This window comes from Arvicanthis niloticus, chromosome 5 (genome assembly GCF_011762505.2).
Source record: "Arvicanthis niloticus isolate mArvNil1 chromosome 5, mArvNil1.pat.X, whole genome shotgun sequence".
NCBI classification, from domain to species: Eukaryota; Metazoa; Chordata; class Mammalia; order Rodentia; family Muridae; genus Arvicanthis; species Arvicanthis niloticus.
In genome coordinates this window covers 82,175,685-82,202,623 of record NC_047662.1, presented here as the reverse complement: position 1 = coordinate 82,202,623, position 26,939 = coordinate 82,175,685, and the positions used below count along the sequence as shown (strand labels likewise).

Sequence of the window (26,939 nt, the reverse complement as noted above, 5' to 3'; positions counted from 1 at the left end):
GCTTGCATACTTATCGGAAGTTTGCTGCAGCTTGGAGTAGGGGGTTCTCTCCTTCACCACGTGGGTCCCAAGTATTAAATTCAGGTTATCAGCCTTGGTGTCAAGTGGCTTTTCCCGCTAACCCATCTCTCCAGTCTGAACCTCTTTCATTTCAACGCTAGCTCTTCCTATCATCTGAGGTGTGTGACCTATCCATCCACTGACCGCCTTCCTATTTAGCTATGTAACTCTTCTCCTGCCCCTGTCTCTCTATACCTCCCTCCACTCTCAAATTCTAGTTTTAATCAAACAGATTTATTGTGACCTAAATCTAAACATAAAGAAGTAAGCTTAAAATAACGTACTTTTATCCAATTTACTGCTATTCTGAGAGTGCCCTTTGCCTTGGGAAATGAATTAAGTCACCTTAGAAGGTAGACCTTACACAATGGTATTATAATTTCTCACTATCTCTCTTCGCATTGGAAGAAAAGAAAGTTGGTCCCAAAGTTAGCCAACCTCACAATCTTATCCTTAAGAGGTCCTGTTTTATCATTCTCTAAATACTGAATATAAATAGCTCTCTGCTCAGCATAAAGAGACACATAGGCTAGGCATAAGGGCTCCAATTCTCACCCTCATAGCAGCTGTCTCTGTGGCCGAGAATTGGACACTATAACTTCCTGCAGTCCTCTTCATTGAGTTTAGATTTATGGCAGATTGCCCTTGGATTGGGCCTAAAGTTTTATTGTATCTGAATTGGCTACTATCCCTGGTGACTGTGAGACTGTGGTTAGTGCTGACCTTGTCTTCTTTCCATGTTGGAAGTATCTGACATGCTGGTCACTGGAGCTCTCTGCTGGCTTACTCCCATCTTCCAATAATTAAATTATAATGAATTGACTTACTCTGGCACATTTGATAGTATTTTACTATGTAGACTGTTTGTAGGAATAAACAGAATTTTGGAGCTTGGAAGAGGCTCAACATTCTGCTGCCCCTGAATTCAATAACTCCCGTTACAGATAACAACATAAAAATTCAAGTTCTTTCCCTCCATGACCCTAGCTTTTTTTCTAGAAGGTAGAATGTTTGAAACTATTTCAAGTAAGTATTGATTTCATAAGCTGATTTAAATTCAGCCACTTAGAAAAGAATTGACCTTTTAGAAGAAATGCATATTTTTTGTCATAACTGTTTTTAGAATGTATAAGGCATATTAATGTTCCTTTCCAGTGAGAATATCATCCTTATACAGACAATTAGAATTATCTTAGAGGAGGGGGACAGAGATTAAGAGGCAAAACTATCTTTTCTAGTTATATGCAGTGCAAGGGACAGAGAAGAAACCAATACCTTTGACTTTAAACTTAGTACCTTCTCCAGAGTTCTGCTCCAGTATTTTGGAGTCAAGATTAGATGGACAACCTAGATCAAACCATAAATTCACAGCAATCCAACATCCTAATTTGCCTGAGATGTTCAGAGTCCCGTGTGCAAGTTGCTCAGATGTAATTTCTAATAATACATTCCTTACTCTCCAAGTGTTACAGCTTAGATAATCAATTAGCAGTGGGTCTCAGACAGTAGAGAGAGGAAACGGTTTGAGAAGTTACAACCTTTCAGAGCAGTTACAGCATGTGGACCCAGTGTCAAGACAATACAATGAGCGTTCAGGTGGAGATGTTAATAAAATAGGCATTTTGTACAGAAGAGGCTGCTTAGCTTTGTCTAGCAGCACTGGAGAGTGGTAGAGAAACATGGCCACTAGTTTTCAAAGGTGACAAGATGGTATTTTGGGGATACCCACTTTGCTTCTCATTGAGTTGCTCTATATTAAAAACATAGGTCAGATCTTTGACAGCATCCTCCTCATAACTTCCCTGATACTTGTCCTTACAGCCAAAGAAGCATTGGTGCAACCCACTACAGCTTTTAATGACACCCCTAAACAAAGCAACAGAACAAAACAAAAATTTCAAAAAAGGCAGGTGCTTGATCACTTGTCATTTCACTGAGATATTTAAACATATCATTTTAGACTGTGGGAGCATTAGGCTAGGAGCTTGGAGTCTCTGAAGTCTACCTTCTTTGCTCTAATGACTGAGCCCAGAGAAAAGAGACTATCCAATAAAACACAGAAATTTAGTTGCAGGGCTACGACTGAAGTTGGTTTGTTCTTTATGCAAAACTGAAATCTTCTTTGGAGCTAAATAAATCCAGGTTGAGAGACTAAAGTCCTTTGGTGTTGGATAACATGCCTAGGACTTGCAAAGTGAGTTGAGTTCTTATAGCTGGCACTCATATATTGTGCAACTTGGGCACCTATTAAGGACATATGGCATCTGAGTTTCTGTATCTAGAACATTTGAATTGTAATAAAATAATACCTTCATCACATTGTGATTGAGTCTCACTTGAGAGGAGTAGAAATTTATGCATTTTGTTATAAGTGGGACAACAGAGCCATACAGATGAGCTGTGCCCTCCCAGCATACTCTAGGTGTGCTGTCAGATGTGTCAACCACAAGCACAAACTGGTGTGACAAATTTCTAGAACATTCTCATCTTGAATAAAACCCATGGACATTGCACACAGTTTCCATCCCCTCTCCACCAAGTGCAACCTGGATATTGTAGAGTCTGCTCTCAGTCTCTCTCTCTCTCTCTCTCTCTCTCTCTCTCTCTCTCTCTTTCTCTCTCTCTCTCTGTGTGTGTGTGTGTGTGTAAGAGGAGTTATGCAGCAGTGTGCTTCATTTTCTCAGCACTGTGCCTACCAATTTCAAATAAGCCATTGTGTATGGCAAGACTTTTTAAATTTTTTCCACTTAAAGCTGAAGAGAATCCCAATGTGACTAAACACAGTCGGTTCAACAGAGTTTCTGGTCTAGATGGTCTAGTCCACAGCTGCTACTGATAGTTAAGACCAGAGAAGAAATACTTAATTATTGACTCCTTTCCTATGTCCATCTCCCACAGATGAACCCAGTCGGTGTTATTTCCACGATGGAGATGGGATGTGTGAAGAGTTTGAACAAAAAACTAGCATTAAAGACTGTGGCGTCTACACGCCCCAGGGTTTCCTGGATCAATGGGCGTCCAATGCTTCCGTATCCCATCAAGACCAGCAGTGCCCAGGTTGGGTTGTCATTGGGCAGCCAGCGGCATCACAGGTAAGTTCCTAGCCTGTGGAGCTCCTAGTGCTGGTTCCCTGTATACCTGCTATGGCTCTCAAGGTGACCACTTCAAGCACAGTGTCACAGAACGTCTCTACCTGAGCATAACTTTACCAAAATGTGACACCAGCAGCTCTTCACTCTCACTGGTTAAAGATAAGACATAATGTGGTGAAGTGGGGAGAGTGCAAACATCATGGGAATGGTGACTGTTCTCCGATGGGCTTCTTATTATGATTCATTCAACTATGGGAAGGAACTCTGCTTTGAATATGTCATTGGAATTCAGTGGGGGTAAGAACAAATTTACTTGAAAAGATCTTAGTGCTTTTGTTTGTTTGTTTGTTTGCTTGTTTGCTTTTGCATTTGTGGGGTTTTTTGGTGTTTTTTCGGGGGGGGTCATGGGCTGGGACCCTCAACTTGTCTGGTTACTGAGTTGATAGCAATCCTACCACAAACTTGCTGTACTGTCTTTCCGCCATTCTTGTTTCCACTTTTTCTTCCCTCCCCTCACCCCTGTATTTAAAATAGGAGTTTAGCTTGATGCACTTCAGGGATGTTGCCACTTCTAAGAAGCTGTGACTCATTCCATGGTTCCCTAATGCACTATTTATATGACAGGGTTCTCCCACAGGATACTCATAGCCTAGTTGAAGGAGGGAGAGTTTTGGTGCTACCAGAGCTTATGTGATCCTAGGATATCTGTGCTTCCCCAGAGCATCCTTTGCAATTATCCTGTTGAAAAAACACCTGCCTTCTTCTGAGACTCCCACTTCCCCCAGACACAGCTTACTGCTTCTGACTGTCCATCACAGTGGCCATTTTTGAACCTAGCCTTCTTCTCGGTCTTGTAGATGAGCGGTGATTCTCAGCCATCCCTCTCTAATACTGCTTCTTTATTTCAAGTTTGTTGGAGTCCTGCTGGCATTTTGATGAATGAGAAGAAGAACTTTGGGTTGGGGTCCAGTGAGAGTTATTGAGTGTGCTGTAAAGTAGTGCCTCTTGTATATTTAGTTTCATTTCTGTTTGATCATCTCTCCATCTCTCCTACCTATGTTCACATTATTAAAGATTTTATTTACTCATTTGTATGCATGAGCGGATGTCTTTAGGAAAATGGAAGGTATGAGTTACCCAGGATCCCCTGGTGCCTCTCATGTGTGGTGTCATCCTGGCCATGAATGGGTCAGCATTCCTCTTGTCTGTGTGCTCCCTCAGCACTGGGTGGACTTGCCTGTATGGTCGTAGCTTCATAGAGAGCTTGAGGAATCTTATCTGTGTACTCTATTACTTCCCACAGTGGGTTATTGGGGGATTGAAAGTAGGCTGGGGCTTCATTCATTTTTTCTCCTCCTCAAAGCACAGCATCTACATAATACTGGGTGTCAAGACTGCCTGGCTTTGTTTTTACTATAAATGTGCATGTATGTATGCATGCATGCACAGACTTGCCTATAGTTGACACCAAGCGATGGCCAGCCATTGTTTCTTCATCACATCAAAAGTGCAAGAATTCCAAATTCACCTAATATTTTATTCCTAGAGCTGATTAAAAAACAACATTCAAATGATGTAATTATTAACACTTTAGAATCCTTTCATGCACAGGAGTAGTGGAAGCAACTTGCTTAAAAATTACCCCAAAATTATAGTGAATAATGTGATCAAAATTTTAAAAAAAAAGAGAGAGAGAAGAATTTCCCAGTCTCTTGATTTTGAAAAAAAAAAAAAAAGTCTTTCATTGGACAATTAATCTTGTAGGGAGAAGTCTGCCAGGAATTATGGCTGATTAGTTCTCCCTAAACAAAAATCCAATTTAAAAAATCATTATAAATACTAGCTCTTCAATCTATAAAGAGGAGGGGAGGAAACAAAATCATCATATTGAATTATTCATTGTTCCCAAATTTATTTTAATGAAATCGACTAGGTTCCATTACTCTGAGCTTGGATATAATTTTTGTTACAAGGAAAACTCACTGTAACTAAATTTGCTATTATGAAATCAACTCACTATAGTCTGTGGGGGTCATTGTGGGCAGGCTGGGTGCAGAATCAGAAAAACAAAGGTTTGGGGGGGGGCACAGAACAATAGTGTCCCAGTTTCTTTACTTGAAAGCAGATGTGCCTACTGCATATATATATATATATATATATGCATATATATATATATATATATATATATATATATATATATATATATGCATATGCATATATATATTACCTTCTTCAGTGGTTAGAGGAGCCCAGTAGTTAATTTTCACCCTGTCAGGGCCTCTAGTGAAGATGTTGACCTGAGAGCAGAGGATCTGGGAGGCTCTTGAAAGTTGAATTGAAGAATATGATAGAAAGGGGTACCCTGGGTCCCTCACTTTCCTCCAATTTGATCCTCCTCCATCTTCTCTTTCTCCCCCTCTCTTCATTTGCTTCTCTTCTTCTTTTCTTTCATCTCCTCCTTATTCTTTTTCTGTATTCCCTGCCCACATGTGCATATATGATATGAATAGGCCCATAGGAGCTTAGTCCAAACACTATCCAAATCAAATACAGGAGAATAGAGAGAAAAGAATCAGGAACAACTGAATTTCACCACCCACTGTGCTCAACATACCTGTGCAAGCGTTTGCAAGTGCGTGTGTGCGCACGCGCGCGCATGCACACACACACACACACACACACACACACACACACACACACACACACACCTATAGCAGATTGCCTTCTTTATGGTAAACACTCTGTTGTCTACCTTGAAGCCCTGCAGGAAGTTCTGTGGTCTCCCCAGTCTGGACCATACCCTACATGTAGAGTCTTGTGTTAGAGGTGTATCTTATAAGATGACAATGGGAACCTAGAAATATGAGGCCACATCCAAATTTGGGAGTTGCTGAATTCCAGGGAAATATGCAAAGTTCTAGATGACATGTGTCAGGGGATCAAATCCCCCTACACAGAGTCACAGTCTCTGGAACGGAGACTGCTCCCACTCTCTGCCACATGTTGACCCTCTTCTGCAGTATTTTGGTCTTTACCAGGGCAAATTTGTCCTAAGGAATTGTGAAACTGCCCAGCCATTCACACATTCCCTTTACAATCCAGTTTACTCCAGTCTCTGCGAGCCTTTCTGTGGTGTTATAAAAATAGTAAGAATTCAGGTGTTTGCTGGGACCCTATATCTATCTTTATGTCTATGATATAACCCACAGAAGTTTAAGGCCCCATCTCTGACCTCAGCACTCTTTAAAGAAGTAGATGTGAGAACAGATGATAGCTCTATTAGAATAATTCAGCAGGCATTTGTGACTAGTGAGAATGAGAGATATGCTTTGTGTTATGTGAGCTTAGAATGCCAGTCTAAACTTGAGCTTTGATTTTGCATAACCCTGCCACTTCTAATGATTTCCAGTCTCTCTCCCTCGTTCTCCTTAAACAACTTTCCCAAATTTGGTTACAGTAAAGCTACCCATGAATGCTGAGTCTTGTATCCAAATGTTATCAGACATATCAAATCTTCCTAGTTGTACAAATTGGGCTGAAAATCCTATAATGGGAGACATTCCTTGGATATTTGGGCTATGCACCTTCCTGACCCAGCAGGAATCAAGAAGTTCCTGTAAGTGAACAAAAAATGGAAATGAAGAAAGAGAATCCAGTTATCTCTCTTCTGGGAACCTCAGAAATGGTTCAGTTTGGTTTAGTTTAAGTGCTTGCAAAGATCTTGTCTTGCTCATACTTTGCTTCCATGCTTCACATTTCTCCAATATTTTACACCAAAGGCTGCCAAAACACAAAGTCAATATGTCTCCCTTCTGCCTTCATCCCTACAGCATCCCCCTAAGAATATTTCTTCCTGTATAACAGGCAGCCCCTCTTTGCTATAGATTAAAGAAGAGATGGAGATGCTAAGAAGAACTAGAATCCTCAGTGCTCTCATAGGGATTACGGATCATCAATCAATCAATTGATAGGTTTACTGGGTTATGCGTTTTAGGGTCAAACTTACACTGACCATTTCTAGGGTAGCAAACCTCTTCTGAGAATAAATGATAAGTGAATGACCTATCCACACTGAAGCAAGGGCTGTGATACAGTGAGCTCCTCCCATTCTGGAGCTTTCTGTCTAGTTCAGGCTAGACTGCTGGTTCTATGGAGATTCCTTCATTAGAGAGCATCATCACTTCTTTATTTGTAACTAGTTTTGATTGTATTTATCATTAACCTTTGGGGGAGTAGATAAGTACTTTGAAACTTCATTCTGAGATGCTATCATCTGGTCCTTGACATGTTCATCTATTTTTTCTTTTCTCTTTTCTTTTCTTTTCTTTTCTTTTCTTTTCTTTTCTTTTCTTTTCTTTTCTTTCTTTCTTTCTTTCTTTCTTTTTTTTTTTTTTTGCTTCCATTAAAATACAAACCATGCCAGGTTTTGTGCTAGAGCAATCACTTACTTGTTTCCTTTAAAGAGAAGTAGAGAGGTATATTTATAACCTATGTCAATGATTATGAGGGGAGAGTATACTCAATAAAGAAAATGGGGAATCACAGTTTTGACATCTAAAGTCAAATAGATGCTGATCTGGCTTTGCTCCTCTATCTTGTCTTCCTGGAAACACTTGGCAAGCTATTCCTCCTGGAATCTCAGTGTTTTCTTTTGGATAATGGGAATAACATCTACATTGTGGAGATTAAGGATGCAGAGTAAACAGAGATTGGCTTTTTTAACTCAACTGGTAGTACCAATGTCAGTGACCTGCCTCCTGCATGTTAGGTTCCACTATATACGTTCACCCAGGGCTGATCACAATGACCCATACAGGAGAGACAATTGGTCACATTTCACCCACTTAAACATAGTCTTATCAGCAAACATTTGTTGCTCACCCAGGACTGTGTTAGGCATGTTGGGAATCTCTTAGAAAGCCCAGGTACTCTTGCTGCTCTCAGAGAGCTTCTTGTTACACCCGAGGATTGTGTACACCTGGATACAGTAGTCAAAGATCTCAGGATATGAACTCCAGAGGAAATCCCCAGGGAAGAAAACACACATTTGTTAGCCTACTCAGCCAGCTGGGGTGATAGCCAGCTTGCTGCATGGAAAAGTCCTTTGCCCACTTTCAGAATGTCTAGGATAAATCATAGAAATAACGTTTACCAAGTTCCCTGGGCTCTTTACCAAATTCCGTGACTCTTACTTAAACTACTACAGAAACAGGGTTAATGGTCTTCATTCACAGATAGGCAACCTAAGACTTAAGACTCAGGTCTGCAAAGAGCGAAATTGAGACACTGGCCATTGAATTCAGGTAGGAATCCAGGTGCAGAGCAAGCAGCTCACATCTGCTTCCAAGATGGATGTGGGAAAATGGTCAAAAGAATGGATGTTTTCTGCATCATCTTGTCTGTTATATGCATTTCAAGATTACCAAGAAAGTGGGGAGCTCTCTTGTAATACCTCACATACTGCTCTACTGTTCCAGCTTGCTGCCAAGATATCCAATCTTGGCCTCCATTCTGTTTTTTCAGTAACTACCTTATTATTGTACATGGTGGTGGGTTTTATACAGACATTTCCATTCACAAACATCATTTATTTTGATTGTATTCACACCCTGAGCTTCTACCTTTTCCCTCCCTCCTTCCAGTTCTTCCCTGTGTCAGGTTAATCCTTTTCTACCTTTCTTGTAACTTAGTATAATCACACACACACACACACACACACACACACACCCCACTATGTAGTATTCATTTTTGAGAGAAAGCATTCAATATTTATTCTCTCAACTCGAATTGATTTGTCTTAATGTGACTAGTTCTAGCTCTACTTTCCTATGAGCAATATGTTTTTCTTTATAGGTGAAGGAAACACCAGTGTGGTGTGTGTGTGTGTGTGTGTGTGTGTGTGTGTGTGTAAAAGAAAAAAGTTGCTGAGCAGCAACTGAAGAGAGAAATTGATGGTCAGGCAAGGCATGGATATGAAGAACATGTTGTCAATAAAGAAAAAAATGAGGCCAGGACAAAGACAGTATAAGAGACAAAGCAAAAAATATGTAGAAAGTAAAGACAAACAAACAAACAAACAACCATAAATAAATAAACTGTCAATACATTTTTAAAAATCAAGAGAAGTGAATTAAAAAGGGTACTTAGAGGCACTACACATGCTTGGCATTCATTCTTTATCCCGAGGGCTGAGAAAAGCTTTTCTGAAACTTTAAGCATGAGACAAACTGGTCAGATGTTAAGATGGAAAGAATGATAGTAATGCTTTCTAAACACCTCCTGTATGCCAAACCCATGCAGCTCACCATTTCCCATGCACTTCCCAGCCACCCTCCTGAGCATAACAGGCTTCTCTCAAAGTGAAAATGCTGAGTCTCAGAGAGAGACATGAACTCCTCATCTGTAGCACTCCCATTTGTTTTCTTCTATCTACCTCACTACAGGTGTTAACATGAAAACATCTCCACTCAGAAATCTTGTACTGAGAAGCACTTCCCCAGTGCTACTTATACAATAATATCTGCAAAGAACAAGGAGAAATTTTGGCCTCCTTAGCTAGTGCCGAGGAGACAGTTCCAAAGGCTGTCTGCCCCTTGCTTGCTTGTCCCTGCCTTCAACCAAAGCATTCAACTCTTCTCATTAGGAAAAGGGGCAGCCTTTGCCAATGGTGGGGAAGGAGAGGGAAAGGGAACATACTGAAATGCTGGAGCACATAGATTCCAAGTAGTTTCCCCAAAGGCCCAAGGGATCTGCTTTCTCCTGGTGGTTTCTGAATAATTGTTCAAGAGCACATGTGCAAGTCATCTAAGGAGACAGAACAGAAAGTACCGTGGTTTGTTACAGCCTGTCCCACTCATTGGGGCACCCAAAATTCCCTCCAAAAAAATACAAAATAGAGTCTCTGAGCTGTCACTCCTCGAACCCATCAAAAGAACCCTAGGGATTAGAGAGACTTTAAATTTATTAAATGTTACAGGTGTCCTCCTGGTCCTTCTCTCCATCCTTCACCCTTTCTCTCCATCCTTCATTCATTTGCTCCTTCTACCGATGATGAATATTTGAGTGATGAAAGTTTGAAACACATATAATCAGTTGGCATCTGCAATTCAATTAAGCATGAGGTCCACCGTTTACTAGTTATGTGACACATGGTGTTATTTCCAAATTCTTTTTTCTAATATGTGTACAGTTATCTTGCCTGATTCTGTGTCTGTGCATCATGTGTATCTGATACCATAAAACTGGAGGTATAGATAGTTGTGAGCTGTCATGTGGGTGCTGGGAAGCAAATCCACCTCCTCCAGAAGAGCAGTCAGTCCTCTTAACAACTATCTCGAGCCCTAGGATATAATTTTTAAAAACTCAGTTTTCTAGCACTGAGAGACTGGAAACGTGAGTTTCTGGAGACTTAGAGAGGCCCCAGTTCTTACCTCATTTCCCATTGCTTATGGAATGATTCTAGTATTCTGATGGAAGGCCAGTAGCACTGAATTGTGACCCCACACAGTCGAAAGTACCGTTGTAAGCAATGGAATGACATGGAGATAAAGAACATAACCATCACCCTCAAAGAAGAAGGAATTGGCATAGAATCCTCTACTTAGGTAAAACATATTGTGACAAAATATTCTAATATATGGAGTTAACCTCAGCAGGATATACTTTGAGGAGGAAAGGTCAGTGAGCAGGATGGTTATCTATGAAATTATTTTACTTTGTAGTTGAACATCTGAGGGTAAATTTAAGAGCCCTATTATGGCCACATTGTTGCATAGAGAAAGCCCAGACTTTGCATTGAGAAAGAACTGATATACTTTTGATCTATGTGATGCCTGACAAATTTCTTCACTTTTATAAGCCTCAGTTTTTCTCGTTGCAAACTGGGCCGGCTCTCCCCTCTGTATTATAGTCTTGAGAAAGAAATGAACTTGCACACCAAGTACATAGTATGTGCTTGTTCTATCTGGCTATCAGAATAATTTCAGATCTCAGTCCTTCTAAAGCATTTGATACCAGAGTAAACTAAGTCTGAGGCATAACACAGTACTGACAGGGAGGAAGTTACAGACAGTAATCCAGCACTTCCAGGCAGACACTAAGAATGTATTGACTTCTTGAGGACAGTGCCATGTGTAGCCCTGAGGGCCATGTTTGAAGAGTGAGTCTCCATCTCTCAGATGCCAGAGGACTTGACTTGAAGCCCAAGAACAAGCAGAGCTCTGTGGCTTGAGGCTCAGTCGTTTGAGGTCTCTGTGGAGATCATACCCTTCCCTTGCCAACCTTCTCCATGGCCCATCTAGGAAGATTCCTAGGCCTTTGTTTATGGTCTCCATCCAAACCTGACCCACCCTCATCCTGTTGCCCTTCTTCTTCACATCATTCTCATTAAACCTCATCTGCAGAATCAGACACTCCTCCACCACTGCCTTTCACCCAGACTCCTTTCTCTCATTATCCCTTTCTATGCTTTTCTGTTGTTGTTTAAAAGTCTCTCTCTGCACCCTACCTCTCTTCTCTCCTTTCTCCCTTTCTTTCCTTCTTCCCTCTCCCTTCTTCTTTCTTTCTTTCTTTCTTTCTTTCTTTCTTTCTTTCTTTCTTTCTTCTTGTACTATTGTTTTGTTTTAAGCGGATTTACCGGCATGTAGCCAACATGGCCTTTGCTGTATAATTTAGTTTCATGTTCTGTACCCAAGAAACATGTGAAAAATGTAAGCAGCATTCACTCTCTGGGGCTGTAATGAACTTAGGAGGCAAGCATCAGTCAAGCTTTGCTGAGCCTGCTGCTTCACTGGTATTGAATTCTGTCCCCCAAACCACATGCTCATTTCTCTACCCTGAAAGTAAACTTTCTCAAGCCAGGCTCTAAGGAGGGGCTTTGGAAAGGAGCCAAGGTTTGGCTGGGCACAGGACTCTGTTTTTGTTTGTGTGAGCACTCCTTTGTTTGTGTTTGTTTTTCAAGGCCCCTAAGCTCCACTCTCTAGCTCCCTCCAAGTCCTGAATTTGAAAAGTCAGTCTTGATGTGTCATCTGTAGAATCAGACCAGAAAGAACTTCCCAACTTTACTGCCACCACAGTGATAGCTTTTTTAAAACTTAAAAGTTCCCAACTAGTCCTAAGCACAAGCAAAACTAGATACATTTGAACATATTCAATTTTCAGGGAAAAATGGACTCCAAGGGTCCCATGATATGTAGTGTTACTGAGAAGCATACATCAAAGTTATAGCTTTTTGTTCACCTGACACCCTTCCTCGGGTAGACCTATATGTATAGTTGGTGGAAGGGGACATTTAATCATTGTCTGCAAATTTTCCTCTTTCCTGAGAAAGAGTTGTTCTCTATCCTCTTGGATAAATCCTGTTCAAGAGAGTTACCTGGGTAATGCCTGAGTCTTCAGTGCAGCACCTGACAGCAAGGGCTACAGAAATAAAGTAGCAGTGAAATGTAAATAAAGGCAGAATAGTGCTTGACACTCATCAAGAAGCTAAAGTCTGGATTATGTTTAAAAGAAAACAAAACCGTGTCATCATTGAAAGCTTAAGACCAGTGAGCTGTCCACTGGAACTTCTTACTTGTCTAGAAATGCCCTACAGTGACTCTGTTTTATACAGCAATCTTCAAGTCATAAAATGTGGCTCATGTATTCAAGAAAGTGCAGTTTTCATTTAGTTAAATTTAAGTAGCTTCTTGGAGGCTGAGGGCTACTCTATGGATAAAGTAGGTGTAGAGTGCGTGCAGCATATCCTGTTGCTCCTGTCCAGAAAGATCTCCGAGCAATTTGCTTCACCTTGCTGAACCTCTGTCTCCTCAAATGTAAATTGGGATATTTTAGATCATGGAGATTTTTAAACACAGCTCACACAAGGCACTTGGCAAGCTCCCTGGATCCATTCATCAAATTATATCGTTAGAAAACTATAGTGAAATAATTTATCCATTTCCCAGATTGGGAGGGAGAGCTTCTCAAATCATCTCACATTTTGTGGAGGAATAGGAGAAGCACTCACTCTTTCTGTCTACTGAACTCCACTGTGTTCTATCCCACACCACCTTTTTCAAGATTTAACAACAACAACAACAACAACAAAAAGAACCAAACCAAACCAAACCAAACCAAACCAAACCAAACCAAACCAAACCAAACCAAACCAAACCAAAATACTATCCTTTTCTTTGAATGAGGTATGTTGGCTTAAATTCTGCCTGCACCAGTTCTCGTGGGAGGCTTTTTACCCTTAGAATACATTCTCCTTCATTCATAAGAAACGGATGATTTGGATCATCATTTTCCTGTAAAGCTCGCTAAATCATTTCCCACAGCTGGTGAAATCCAGACCCTTTATAGTAGACAAGGCCTGGTGTAGTTGGCACAATCTTTTTTTTTTCTATGTAGCCCCCAAAGCATGTTTTAGGCAAAATGAATGACCCGAAATCCCTGGATACAGCTTGAGGGTTTTTTTTTTTTTTCCTTCTCTCCAGAGTTGCCAGTACTCCTTCAGATACGTTTTAAGGCTTAGCCATCATTCAGGGTCTAGGTCTGTCAATTAACATCAGATTTTATACTAAAAGAAAAGTGAGACGCTAAGGATTTGGGCTCCACCTTCTGTCTTTAGTTATTTCCAGGGCCTAGCATAGGGTATCCGTATTTGGAGAACCTTTGAAAGAAATGTTTCTGTATCTATTGAATATTGCCAATGTAAACTACCCATGGTGAGGGCATCTTCTGTGTAACTGGATTGAATCAACAAGTTGTGTCAGAAAATGTTAAGTCAAATGTTTAGGTCATAATTCCCTGTGAGTTTCTACACAGGGAGAGCAGGTTGCACCTTCTTAATCACCTGATTTATCTATGATTTGCAAAGGACAATGATAATGATGATGATGAAGAAGAAGAAGTGGTGGTGATGATGAGGATGATCTAAAAATAAGAAAGAATATGCTCCTCTATGACTCCAGAATTGGACCCTAAATCAAAACCTACACAGATGTTCTTGGTGAAGTTTCTTGTATTCATTTCTGTATGCCGCCACATCTGACAAATTATAAGCATATTATAGGTGTTGAAGAATTAACATACCATTTGCCAATAACTTAGTGCCAATACTAGGGAATGGCTAGACTCTGGGGTTGATGTGGAGGGAAGTTCTAAGAAGTTCCTTTGCCGCTGATACTATGAAGAGATCAAGTGTCAAAATGCTCCCATGATTGGCTTCATACAGGAGTGATGAACGTACTAGGCATGTCATTTCAGCTTGTAAGTGGGGATCAGTTTTTAACATGATCTCAAAATGAGAGGCTAAGCACGGGAGGCTGTGAAGGAGTAAGAAACAGGAAGACAGAGAGGAAGTGGAAGGAACAAGGAAGGAAACGAGATTATGGGATATAAAAGTAAATGGAGGAAGGAAAGAAGTGACCACACCACAATAATAAATGACAGGTGTAATGGCAACGTAATTGTAATAACAGTTGTTATTAATGACCATACCAGAATGTGAAGTGCTTTCAGGGTACCAGTTCTGTATCCAGAAAATTATACTGTATGTTTACATTCAAACATGCCAGCCATCTTATGAAGCAGCTTGTATAGTTTTCACTAGTTTACAGAAGAATAAATTTTGAAGCCTTCAGCTGGTCCAAAAGTAAGGCAGGGCTGTCAAGAGTTCTCTCCCTAAAAAGTCGAAGAAGAATAAATGATGTGGAAAGGACAAATTTGTGAGCTTTCTAATAAATGGGCATGATGTGCCTACACCTGTGTGCGTGCAGGAACCCTTTGTATTCCTTTGCCAGTTCTTCTGAATAGAAGACCATCTCATTTTGCAGTGGGAAAATACAGACTTAGCAGCAGGTTTGAAGTCATTCACTTGGTGAACGGCAAAATCAGGACTTCCAAAACACATAATTTTGACACCAAAACTTATACAGTTGCCTCTGTCCCATGGAATAACAGTCAGGTGTAGTGGGTGTGGAATAATTCGTATGGAGGATGCCAAAGCATAATGCCAAGGTGCCACTGCTGTGCACAGATGTGAGTTGACATGTCCAAGGCTGCCACTGGTGAAGACATTTTCATGAAGGTCCCCATTTTTCAGAGACCTTTGCTAATAATCTGGTAGACATGAAAGTCAGGAACCTTAAAGCCTCCTAACTTGCTGATTACAGCTATTATCTCTACTTCTAAAATTTGGCATACCAGGTCAGAAAGTCAGGCTATCTATTTTTCTCCTCAAGACTGAGGTCCTTCTTCAAACTGGAAGGTCATAGGAGCTCTGTCAACAACTACAGCAAGTCTGTTCTCTGCCCCTTGCATATATATGTCACTGAAACATATCCTTGGAATCTCTGTCCAGGGTAAATGATACTGAAGACATCTAAGGAAAACACACTGCCTCTCAATAGAGTACCAAGAGAAATGAGGCACACATGCAGCAGCTATAGCAGGACCTCAGACAACGCACATGCTCAATAGGAAGCAGGGACAAGGAACAGATATACCCAACCTAGCTATGTTGGCATATTGCAAGAGTCCTCTACCAGCATTGTGACTTGTACATTATCCAGCATACAGTTTGTATCACACAGGTGTTAACTGGCAATGCTGAAGAAGGCAGAGTGAGACACAAACAAAAAACAACCTGGTGACTCTCAGTTTTATGAACTTGAGAAAATTGTTTTCCTTTATGACACATGTTTTTAAATGAGCAATCACTCTTGTGACCTTTCTAAACAGTCTGGTGTGGTTAAGAATGCCATTAACCACTTCTCAGCTCTTCGTAATCAAGAGGTTAAGTGACTATAGCTTTGGTGTGATCATCGATTTCCTGACTAACCCATGAACATCCAAGGCTTTTCAGAGAAAGGTAGAGAGGAGACTAGAGGGGTTTGATGACCTACCCCCCTCAATCTCTGAGCTCTGTGTTGAGGATTTCTCACTGTGAAACTTTGATCTAGGATTAGCTATGACTCGAAATTTTGCTCCAGGGTCAATGAGATCATTTTTTTGTTTGTTTTTAAATTAACGTTAACTGTATTTGTAATTTTAACCTTTGTATCTAAATCTTAAACAGACAGTTTTCTAGTACCAAGATGTGATCAGAAGATACTCTGTAATCTTTTTCTAGAAAAATGGCTGCCAGTGCTATGGTCTGAAAAGGGAATTTTTTCACTGCATTCTTTTTTGGAACTAGCAACATTTCAGGGCGCTGAAAGGAAATTCACTATAATGTACTATAATGCTGAATTCTTATCTAAAACAGGGGATGCCTCAGGATGTCCACCTACTGCTAGCCATGACCTGTATTTTTCTCTCTAGTGTCTAGTGTCCATTCTGGTTGAAGTGAACAGAGACCATTTGATTTGATACAATCTGTATAGACTGATGTTCTATTCATTTATAATATATATATATATATATATATATATATATATATATATATATCAGTCATATATCATGAGTTAGAATTTTTGAAACTTGCTTTTTCTATAAAGAACAGAAAACAGAAAAATTAGCATTTTTTTTTTTAAATATTATGTTGGGAGCTGTATGCAGAACAAAGCACAGCCTCTTGACCTTCTTCCTTCATGCTTATGCAACTGACAACATCTGGAAAACTGGTTTTGTCATGGCTCAGCTGTGGCTCAGTTTTTCCCCTTCTCGAGCCTTTTTATCTCGAGAGTCTACTTGACACAGAGAATTTACACTTCAGATCTGGCTTCAGGCATAGTTTGTTTCAGTCCCTTACTTGTCCATGCCCATCCCGTAGACTACACGAACCTTGAAGTCAGAACCAACCTGTTTTTCTATATGTGTAAGCCCACTTAATTCTTCCTTTACTATCATCTTTCCATGGGTTTAAGAGTCATTTATTAAAAAGGGTTGTAGGGACTCTTGTTATTTTTTTCTGGGTTTCATTTTTCTTACACATGGAAATAAAGATCTTAGCACATAAGGAGAGCTAAATAAGTGTTAGCTGAATATGTAAATTAATGAGAGATCAAGAATAAATATAGGAGAAAGGCTTTATTTTCAGCACAAGAGAGGGAAAACCGATTCTTCCAAAAGAAACCTGGAATATCTGGAGACCCATAACCTTCCTCTTAGGAACGCAAAGGAGTTCCTCACCTTACTGTCCTTATCCAACCAGCATCTTACTCCTGAAAGTGGTACATGAGCCCTGGACTCACTTACCAACCATCTTGCTGGAGATCGCATGCTCTACTGTGAGAGAGTGCATGAACTGAAGTGCAGCCTCCAGATGTTAGCAGTTTCTGCTCATTTTTTTTCCTTCCCTTTCAACAACAACAATAATAATTAAAGCAAACACAGGCCTTGTCCCCCATCTGCACCCCTGAAATTACAAACAGGTGGTTTCAAATGCACTAGTGTAGCCAGACACCCTTCGCAAGGCTTGCCTTGTACTGAGTCACTCAGCCATACCAGCTGCTCTATGAACTGGGACAGGGGCTCCAGTAAGAGATCATGGTCATGCCACAAGAAGCTCCAGAGCCAGACTTTCTATCTCCCCACCTCCCACTCTGAGGAAGCCTTGGCCTCTAACTTAAATGGATGTAGTTTGGAGAACTAGGTGGCTTAAGAGATTAGTAATGAGATCTCAAGTCTTTCAGTACTGGGTCAGGAGTTCAGAGGCAGGCCTGGGTGACTGGTGAATGGCATAATTAGGAGCTAGGGGCAGCCTGTGAGGGCTTCTGTGAAATGAGCCTGGACGGGCTTTTCATGGCTGCAGTTGTCAGCTGCACAAAAGCCCACCACCACATCCGACACTAATCACTCTCCCTTATTAGAGGATTTACTAGCTGGAGAATCCTGAGCCCCTACCTAGCCTTCTAAAAGCCAATGTCCAGAATGGGCTTAGAGTATTGCTTGGCTCTTGTTTGTAAAGTGGGAAGAGCACATCAACTCTGTGGTATGGACACATGAGAACTAACACTTTATGTGCTTTTAGTTGTGAATTGGAATTAATTTCCTCATTTGTAGAATGGACATGGAACAGAAAATCTTCGTGTACTAACGCCAACAGAAATCATATCCAGACTTTACCACCTGCTCCTGACAGGCATGGTCCTGGTTTGCTTTTTTATTTTCCCAATCTGAGTCCCAAGGCATCAAAGAAGATATCTTGTTGTGTTCCCAAGAACACGAAGACTAAACTTGACACACAGAAACCAGTAAATGCTATAAAAGAAGCTCCAGTGTGCTCACCTTCATGCATGCTGTCTTAGATTCCAACAGCAGTTTATGCCTTAGAAGACTGAGATGCCTATTTCTACCAGAAATCTGAAGCTTATTTATAAGAAACGAGTGACTGAGTGAGCAGTGCAACCATAATAATGGTTCAGAGATATATCTCATCTATGAGAGTTAGGTTATTCACCAGTAAACTATGCTAGCAAGGAACAGAGATAGTTATCTTAAACAATTTCTGTGGGAAAGTCCACCTTTTCCTTGTGGCCATTTGATCAGATCAGGGGCTGGCACTGCAAATCACAACAGTTCACATCTTGCAGAGGAGCAGGCTCGACTGGCATTGGATCTCTAAGGAGTATGAAACATTTTAGGGACAGTTCCCTGAGGACAATGAGGTGCTAATCAGTCCCAAGCAGAGACTCAAGGCTGGAGAGCTTCCAGTGCCAAGTTCTTATTGAGAATTGTCTCCTAGGCAGAGGCCCTAGATCTGCTGTTAGTTCCAGAACTCTAGGAGAGTGAAGGTAGTGTCTCTCTGTCCAGCTTTTTTGCTTGATTGTCTGCTCACACCATACAGTAAATCACCAGACTGAAAGAAAGGCAACCTACCCCTCCCCCTGCGCTCTATCTCTTTAAGGCAGGCATCAAAGGGGAAACTGCTCAGCAGGCCTGGGGAAAGTGATAATTGTTTCTAATGGTCGGTGAAAGAAAGCCTCCTCCCCCTCCTCCTTCTCCTTCCCCTCAGTTTTTATTTGTGTGTATAAAAGAGGATGGAGGAAAGGATTGGAGATCTCTCTCTCTCTCTCTCTCTCTCTCTCTCTCTCTCTCTCTCTCTCTCTCTCTCTCTCTCTCTCTGTGTGTGTGTGTGTGTACCTGTTAACCCTTAATTAACTTTCAAGTTTTCATGGTTAGTGAGTCAGTATGAATTGGGGTTAAAGAAGACTAGAAAAGTGGGCTTAGGAATGGTGAAAACTTCCCTATGAAAGAGGTTTATGATGAGCAGTGGAGGAGCCTGATTCAGGATGAAATGTTTGAGCTGCATTTGTTCATTGTATGTGTCAACTGACCTCAGCTATGGAAAGTATTATTGCTCCATGCTCATTCTTTTATTCTACTAATACTTTCTAGGTGCCTACTTTGGGTTTGTATACTCTTAATACTGACAATGTATGGTTAAGACTCTGTTCTTGCTCATAATGGGCTAATGCTCAAGTTCAGAGTGTATAATTATATTCACCTCCTAGGTTACTTCAGGCCAATTTGAGTATTTTTCCATGGTGTTTTGACAGAATAACCCAGGGAGGAGAAGAAGCTGCAGAGTTTAGTGATGGTGTCCTGGGAAAGGACTCAGAATGGTAGTAATAACCCAGCTTTCCCTTAACTGGTGCAGAAGTTGTACTACAGCCATCAGCCCGATCCTTATCTGGGAGATAAGAGTGACTATAATTCCTTTCTTTTAGGGTATTCTTCTAACTGAAATAAACTATTCAAAAAGTTTTACGGTAAATTATACTTTTTGGATAAAGAGCTATCATATATTTTACCATATCAAAAAATATGAGTTTGAGTGAGACTTCACCTCATCTGGAATGATCTAGATATACTGATGCCTTCCTGATACTATATGGTTATTACCACGCCAGGTCACTGGCAACATGCTGTCTAAATTTAGAAAGGGAAAAGACAGAAAACAAAAATCAGAATACATATTGCTAGGATGACTGAAGTAAAACTCTGCTCTTCTCTTCTGGTTGTCATTGCTAGAAGAGAAGGTAACTGCAAATTAGCTCTTAGGCTTAGAGTATCAAAGGCTTGAGACATGTAAGTCTCAGACGTTGACAAGATGGTCACATGGCCCACTGCAAGGTTTTGTTTGCTTTAGTCAGTCCCCTCTTCTATGACATTCACTTGTAAGTGGTTGGGAATCTAAAGCTGGACGCTTGTCAAAGCCCTTAGGAAATAAATTCATCTCAGTCCTTCTTTATGTGGGAAGGGTGAGGGACAAAAATTAAGCAATTAAGTCAGTTCTAGGAGGAGACTTCTTCCTTTTTAATGCAGGCCCATTCTGTTGCTCACGGCACTACAGAACAGACCTGCAAAAACCTGCTTTGGTCTGTTGAGGCAGCTTCTATTTCCTGAGTACCAGGAACAGATAAGAGAAAATTTGAGCACATGTTCTTTGTGGCTTGGGACTTCAGCTCCATCTAACATAGATATATCCACTCTCTTAGTATAACCTCAAAAAGTGTTAAGCGTAGTCGAGTCCTTTTCAAAGCAGTGTCTACAGTCTTAGTCTGGATTGGAGTCCTGGTTTTACCAAAAACTAGTTATGACCTCAGGCAAAATGTAAGGCTTCAGTTTTCTTATCTATAAAGGGGGTTCATATACCACTCTCCACCTCCACCTCATATGATTCAGCATAAATAAAGGGGTTTGTTTGGATTGGTTTAGTTTCTTTTGTGTTTCCTCTAAGATAATGTCAAACTCACTAGTCACCCAGACTACCTTTGAGTTTACAAGCCTCAGGCCTCAGCCCCGTGGATGATGGAATCACAAGAAAGCAGCATCATGCTCAAATTCATAAAGAGTCCTTAGAAGCATTCAAGACTTGGAATCAGTATCTGTGTATGTCACTACTGCTGCTGTGGCCTTTTGACTATCTATCATCTTCTGGATCTATCATTTCCTAGATACTAGGGAATAAACTGGGATTTATGTGACTATAAAATAAAATCATTCTCAATGTAGAAATCTTCAGACTTTATATGATCAGGCTGGGCTCTGAGTAACTGTAGTCAAACTGGACAGAGGCCATAGCTAAGCTATATGCAGAGAGCTATGTGAACACAAAAGAGAGAGCAATTAATTCTGGCCGTTGGGTGAGCTCTCAGAAGAGGGTTGTTATCTGAGACTAGACTGTTTTTATGTGCAGTATTACACAAAACAAGCAAAGCAGAGACAGGGGTGAGTCTGGCCATAGCCAACATGCAGGAAGCCCATGATATTTGGGAAAAATGGGTATTCAACTGACAAGAAAGTATAACAGTGGACATGGGACTACTGCATGGTGGGTGAATAAAAAGCAGCTGCCGCCGACGAAACTGCTTTCAAAGCCTTTTATCAGCTACACCTAAGAAAGTCTCCACCCACTGGGCATGGGGTAGCCCATCAGTAGCAGGTGATGTGATTAGTTTTTCTATTTGAAACAGGTGTATGTGCGTGTATCTAGAGTGATTGAGGAAAAATAGTGTTCAGCCATGCCCTTTTCTCCATTAAGGGAAGCTGAAGTTTGTGTCAAACCCAAGCAACAGTTGTGTTGTTTTTCTATTAAACTACAGAGTGTAAGGTCCGAGTAATCTGTGTATGCATCCCAGCTCCACATTTGAGTGCGCATGTGATCTTGAAAGCATTGTTCATAGCCTCAGTGCCTCGGTTTCTTTATGATAAATACTCAATAAGGATTCTAGTCTAGTGAGGAATAAATGGGACCCTGGGTGGAAAAGATTACTGAGGACATCTGTAAGCCTCTAGTGCCCTTTGCAGTCATTCAGTGAAAACACTATGCTCTAAAAGTTGAAGAAAGTCTCTGCCAGAGAACTATTTCACAGTAGTCCCGCCAGATGTGGTTCAGGTGCCTATTGACTAAATGAATACATGTGACAGAGAAGGTAAAGACAATGCTGAACAATAGAGTCTCTAAAGGGAAAACATGAAGTCATTTTACTCGTTAGAGTAGAAGGCTTCCAGAAGTCTAAATGTTGAAGTGAACTTTCAGTCTATGATATAAGGAAGAAGAAAATACTGTATCCTCCTCCAACCCCAAAAGGACCAAAGTGAGCATGCTTGCTGACCGATTCACACTGCTGTATGTCTAGTACCTGTCTTTAAAAATCTCTACTTAAAATTTTCTTTAGTACCATATTTATGCATTCATCAATATAATTTTTGTCACATTTGTTGTCTTTTTTCAAGATTTAATTTTAGTACATTAAGAGCCCACTGGATAATCATGTCTCCTAACAATCTATAATACACCGCATGGTATTATTAACTACAGGCATGTTGGTAAGCAACAGACCTTTAAGTCGTATCTTCATTAACTGAACTACAAGCCCTTATATGACCATCTAATCATTCCTTTTCTCCCCCAACCTTTAGCACCTACCACTGCATCTTCTAATCTTTGAAACTAGTTTATGTGCCTCATCTGTGTGGAGTCTGTGGTATTTGCCTGTGATGAACTTATTTATTTGTATTTTAAAATTACTTTATTCTTTGACATCTTTATACACTTACATATTGATGTTTTTTTCATTTCACCTAAATTTCCTTCATTTCCCCACTCTCTCACTGAACAATAAAGTCTCCTCTTATTTTATGTGTTTCCTTTTATTTCTCATTGGATGTAATGAGGGTTACGTGCATTAGTATCAGTGGAAATATTTACTTGAATATGGACAACTTGCCAGTGTGATACACAAAAGAAAATGACACTTTTTCTACCAGCCTCCATTAGTTTTCCACAATCCCTTAGTGAAGGATAGGGTCCCCAAAGCCTTTGCTACACATGGTAGCAATGGCAGGTCCAATATCTATACATGCAGGAATTATGAAGGTAACCATAGCTGCAGTAACTTTACAAATCCAATGGTTCTGTCATATCCAAAAATGAGCCGTGCAGCACTGCTCTCTAACCTTTTATGCTTTCCACTCACTCTTCTGTAATGTGCTCTGAACCTCAGAAGGGATGTTTAAGATTTCAGTTTAGGTCAGAATATCCAACATCTGTTTGTTTTCTGCATGTTATGAGTCTTTGCATCAACCACTACCCACTGTCAAAAAGAAGCTTCCTTGATGAAGACTAAGAACATTACTAGTCTAGTGGTCTAAACATAAATATTTATAAGGCAATTTGATACCATTTCGACTTAGCAAGATAACAGTAGTAGATTTTCTCCTGTGACCTATAGAACATAAGCTCTTTCCAGCCTCTGATTCTTGACACGTACGGTAACAGGCATGAATCCTCTCCTGTGAAGTAGGCCTCTAATTCAATCATGAAGTGGCTACTGCTATACTAGTCATGCCACTATTGTACCAGGCTTATTTCACTAAGTATGATGTTCTCATGGTTCACTTTTATTGAAGGTGGCAGGGTTTTCTCCGTTTTCAAAGGCGAATAAAATTCAATTACATGTACATACCATGATTTTTATACATCCATCTGTTTATAGGTATGTAGGTTGTTACAACATTTCATCCATTTGAAATAATGCCTCAATGAACATAAGAATGGAAACTACAAAACAATTGAGCTCCAGAGTTCTTCTCTCTCTCTCTCTCTCTCTCTCTCTCTCTCTCTCTCTCTCTCTCTCTCTCTGAAAACATAAAGCCTAGATGCTACCAGGATCTCTAGAACATCCTTACTATTTTCCGCAACATAGTGAAAGATGGAAGATAAGACAACAGGTCTTCTTCATACTAGTGTGACAGGAATCAAGTATTACTATGGTCAGCTACCTGACATCTCCAGAATGAGATAGCCAGTGATGACCACAATCATTCATCTTTGCTCTGTAAGATTTGAATGTCAGAGGAAGAATAGAATGGTTCCTCATTAGACTTCAGAGATGTAAAAATTGGGTTAGGCAAAAGATACTGAAAAGTATTGGAAAGTACATAGAGCCAGTCACACTGGAGAAAGTGGAGGGATGGTGATGATGAGTGAGAATAGAGACGCCTAGAGTTGTGGTAGAAAGAATGAAGAGTATAGTAAAGTTTATAAAGTTATCGAATGTATGCGTACTCCAAAAGTTTATTCTCTAAAATCTTCATTGTTCAGAAAATCTTTGTATAGTTGCAGTTGCTTTTTTGGAAGTAGCAAAAAAAAAAAAAAAAAAAAAAATGCCTGGATAAAAAGAAAACATTCCCATAACATCAGTGTTCAACTTTGTACTTCCACAGATGCTCTCTGTAGTTCAGCACAGGTTAGCCCAACATGCCTGTATCTCTGCATCTTCAGTTTAGGCTGCTGAACAGGTAAATTTGTGCAATGCCCATAAAAGCAGGAGGCCCTTAAGAATTTGGATCTTCCTTTCTCTCCACCTCTCCAGGAGCATAAATGATTTCAAGACAAATTGAAAGCTTTGGGCAAAATTCAACTGGTTTTGTTTGTTCCTTTCTGATTTAGTTTGACTGTCCTTATTGGGATTACAGCCAATATGAAAGAAACACACAGCTAAATAGAAAAACAAAAAAAAAAAAAGAAAATAACAACACCATGTTCCTCTAAGAACCTGTCTAGTCCTGATAAAGCTGAAGAGATAAGAGGAAATCATACTTAAGCAATAAGAAGGTTTTGTTCATGTTGGCCAGTTCTCTGAGCAAGGATGCTTTAGATGCAGAGATAAGACCCCCAGCTCTGAGCTCAGAGTTATGCTCCACCACACTCTGTGGGGAGACAGGCAGCTAAGAATGCAAGGAGAGTGCATTCCAAATGATACATGTCGAATTGCTGGCCAGGCTTTTAAATGCCATAGATAGTTTATGCAAAGTCTCACACTGTTCTAAGTCACAGCACAGTTTACAGGCTGTTCTGCCTAAGCCTAGTCCCAGTTGTTTTTGACAAAAATAAATAAGCTGAAAAATGTCTACTAGACTGTGAAAGTGGTTATGTTTTATACTCAGCATTTGTGTCTAATTCTGGACAATGGGATAGGTGATTCTTGGCACCTTTGTACTTTCTAAAAATCCTGTTATATTTAAGAAACTATTATTGCATTCCCAGATCTCAGTGATTCTCAGATCCAATGAAGAAGTTTGGCAATGAATGGTTTTAATACTTTTTGATATTTATAAAACAATTAAGTCATTTTCTTACATGAAACGCAGTAGAAAATGAAAGGTTCACTTAGTTGATATTAAGTTGACATCCGCCAACAACAAGGTATTGAGAATCATGGGGGAGACATCTTTGTATCTATGGCCAATCCAACATTCAAATGCACAAGATCCAGTGAAGTCCTTAGAGGCAGGACCTGTTTCTAATTCTCCCTCTGTTTTTGAGCCAACATCCACTAGAAGTAGGTCTACTTAGTCTAAAGTCTACTACTGAACTTTCTGGGTGATATTTGATGTTTTTTAATGTTGTGTAAGTGGTTTATGGTCCTCTGAGATTTCCAGAATGAATTGATGGGGAAAGTAACATGAAGGGAAACTAACTGTAGTGCGCACATAGCTTTCTGCATTTTCTTTACAACCTCAAATATGAACATACTCCATGATTTCTACTAAAACATAGAAGCATTTAATGCTTGTCACTGTCAGTTATAATGCAAGATGTGTTTTGTCTGAACATGGGTTAGTATATCATTTCTGTAAATGAAACAGAGACTTGACTTTTTAAATTATTTTCTTTTATTTAGTTATTTTCTTCCTCAATAATTTTATACATGTATGTAATGTATTCTGCTTACTCTTAACCCTGACTCTCTTATCTCCCTCCTGCCACCACCAACCATCCCTCTTTCCTATATACTCTTTTCTCATATTCTTGTGTTTGGTTTTGTGATCCTGAATTTAACCAGGGCTGACTCTATGGCTACATCTATGAAGCATTTGAATTATCCATGGGTACCTGGTGATTTCACCAGCGGGTATGTTAACTGAATGCAAGGACCACCCTTCTCTCAGAACTTACCAGTGACCAAATGTTATCAAAGAGCAGTAGGGACCACTGAGTTCCTCTTCTATCCATAATGGACTGTTGACAGACCTAGTAGTATGTACATCCAGTGCAGGTATCCAAAGCTGCTGAGAATTCATAGTTTATGTTGGCAGTTTGCAGCTATTCTTCCTGTCTTGGGCTCTCATATTTTTTTTATCCCCACTTCTGTGCCTTAATAGTTGTGTGGTATAAATATCTGTTTTAGAGATGAGGAATCGAACAAAATTTGACATTTTCTGAGACCTTTTAGAAGCTAGGACTATCCTAAGATATGATGGGGAGAGGGACACTTGAAATTGAGCATCTGTATAGGTGGGATTCTTGGCATATTAAAACGAGGCTTTGGTGATGCTCAGGTAAAGAAAGGTTAAATTTTTCAGAAAAACCTGACTTAGTCCAGTTCACTGGAGCCACTATCCTAGAGCACAGTGTTAAAGGGAGTTAATACCAATAGTTTTACATCTATTTTCCATGACTTCATAAGCTAATATTTGGGGTATTGTATTCATTGGGTTTGAAAAAAAAAAAAAAAAAAAAAAACCAATGAAAATCTATGCTGTGTAATCCAGGCTGGCTTTGAACCCTTTGCCTCACCTGGTTCAAATTCAGTCTTCTAACCAGCTATGATTACAAGAACATACTCCTAGGCAAGGACTAGAGAGCTTTATTTTCCTCTTAATTCATAATCTAAATGACATAATATAAACCAACGCAGTGATACTTGTCAAGTATTTACATCACATAAGAGTGTGTATACTACCTGAATCGATAATTGTATGCATCTCGTCTTGCTTGCTTCTTTCTGTAAAATAACCCACTGCAGATATGAAAACACATTTTCTTCCATTTCCTTGATATCACTG

General features: G+C 40.1%; 1 protein-coding gene across 1 annotated transcript in view; it reads left to right on the top strand.

Moving 5' to 3' along the window:
- Window positions 1-26,939, top strand: part of Pappa (pappalysin 1) — a 223,026-nt gene that overhangs the window by 130,425 nt on the left and 65,662 nt on the right. The window contains exon 10 of the mRNA XM_034502365.2: window positions 2,959-3,152. Within this exon, the coding sequence (XP_034358256.1) occupies window positions 2,959-3,152 (194 nt within the window). The remainder of the gene's footprint in view (window positions 1-2,958; window positions 3,153-26,939) is intronic.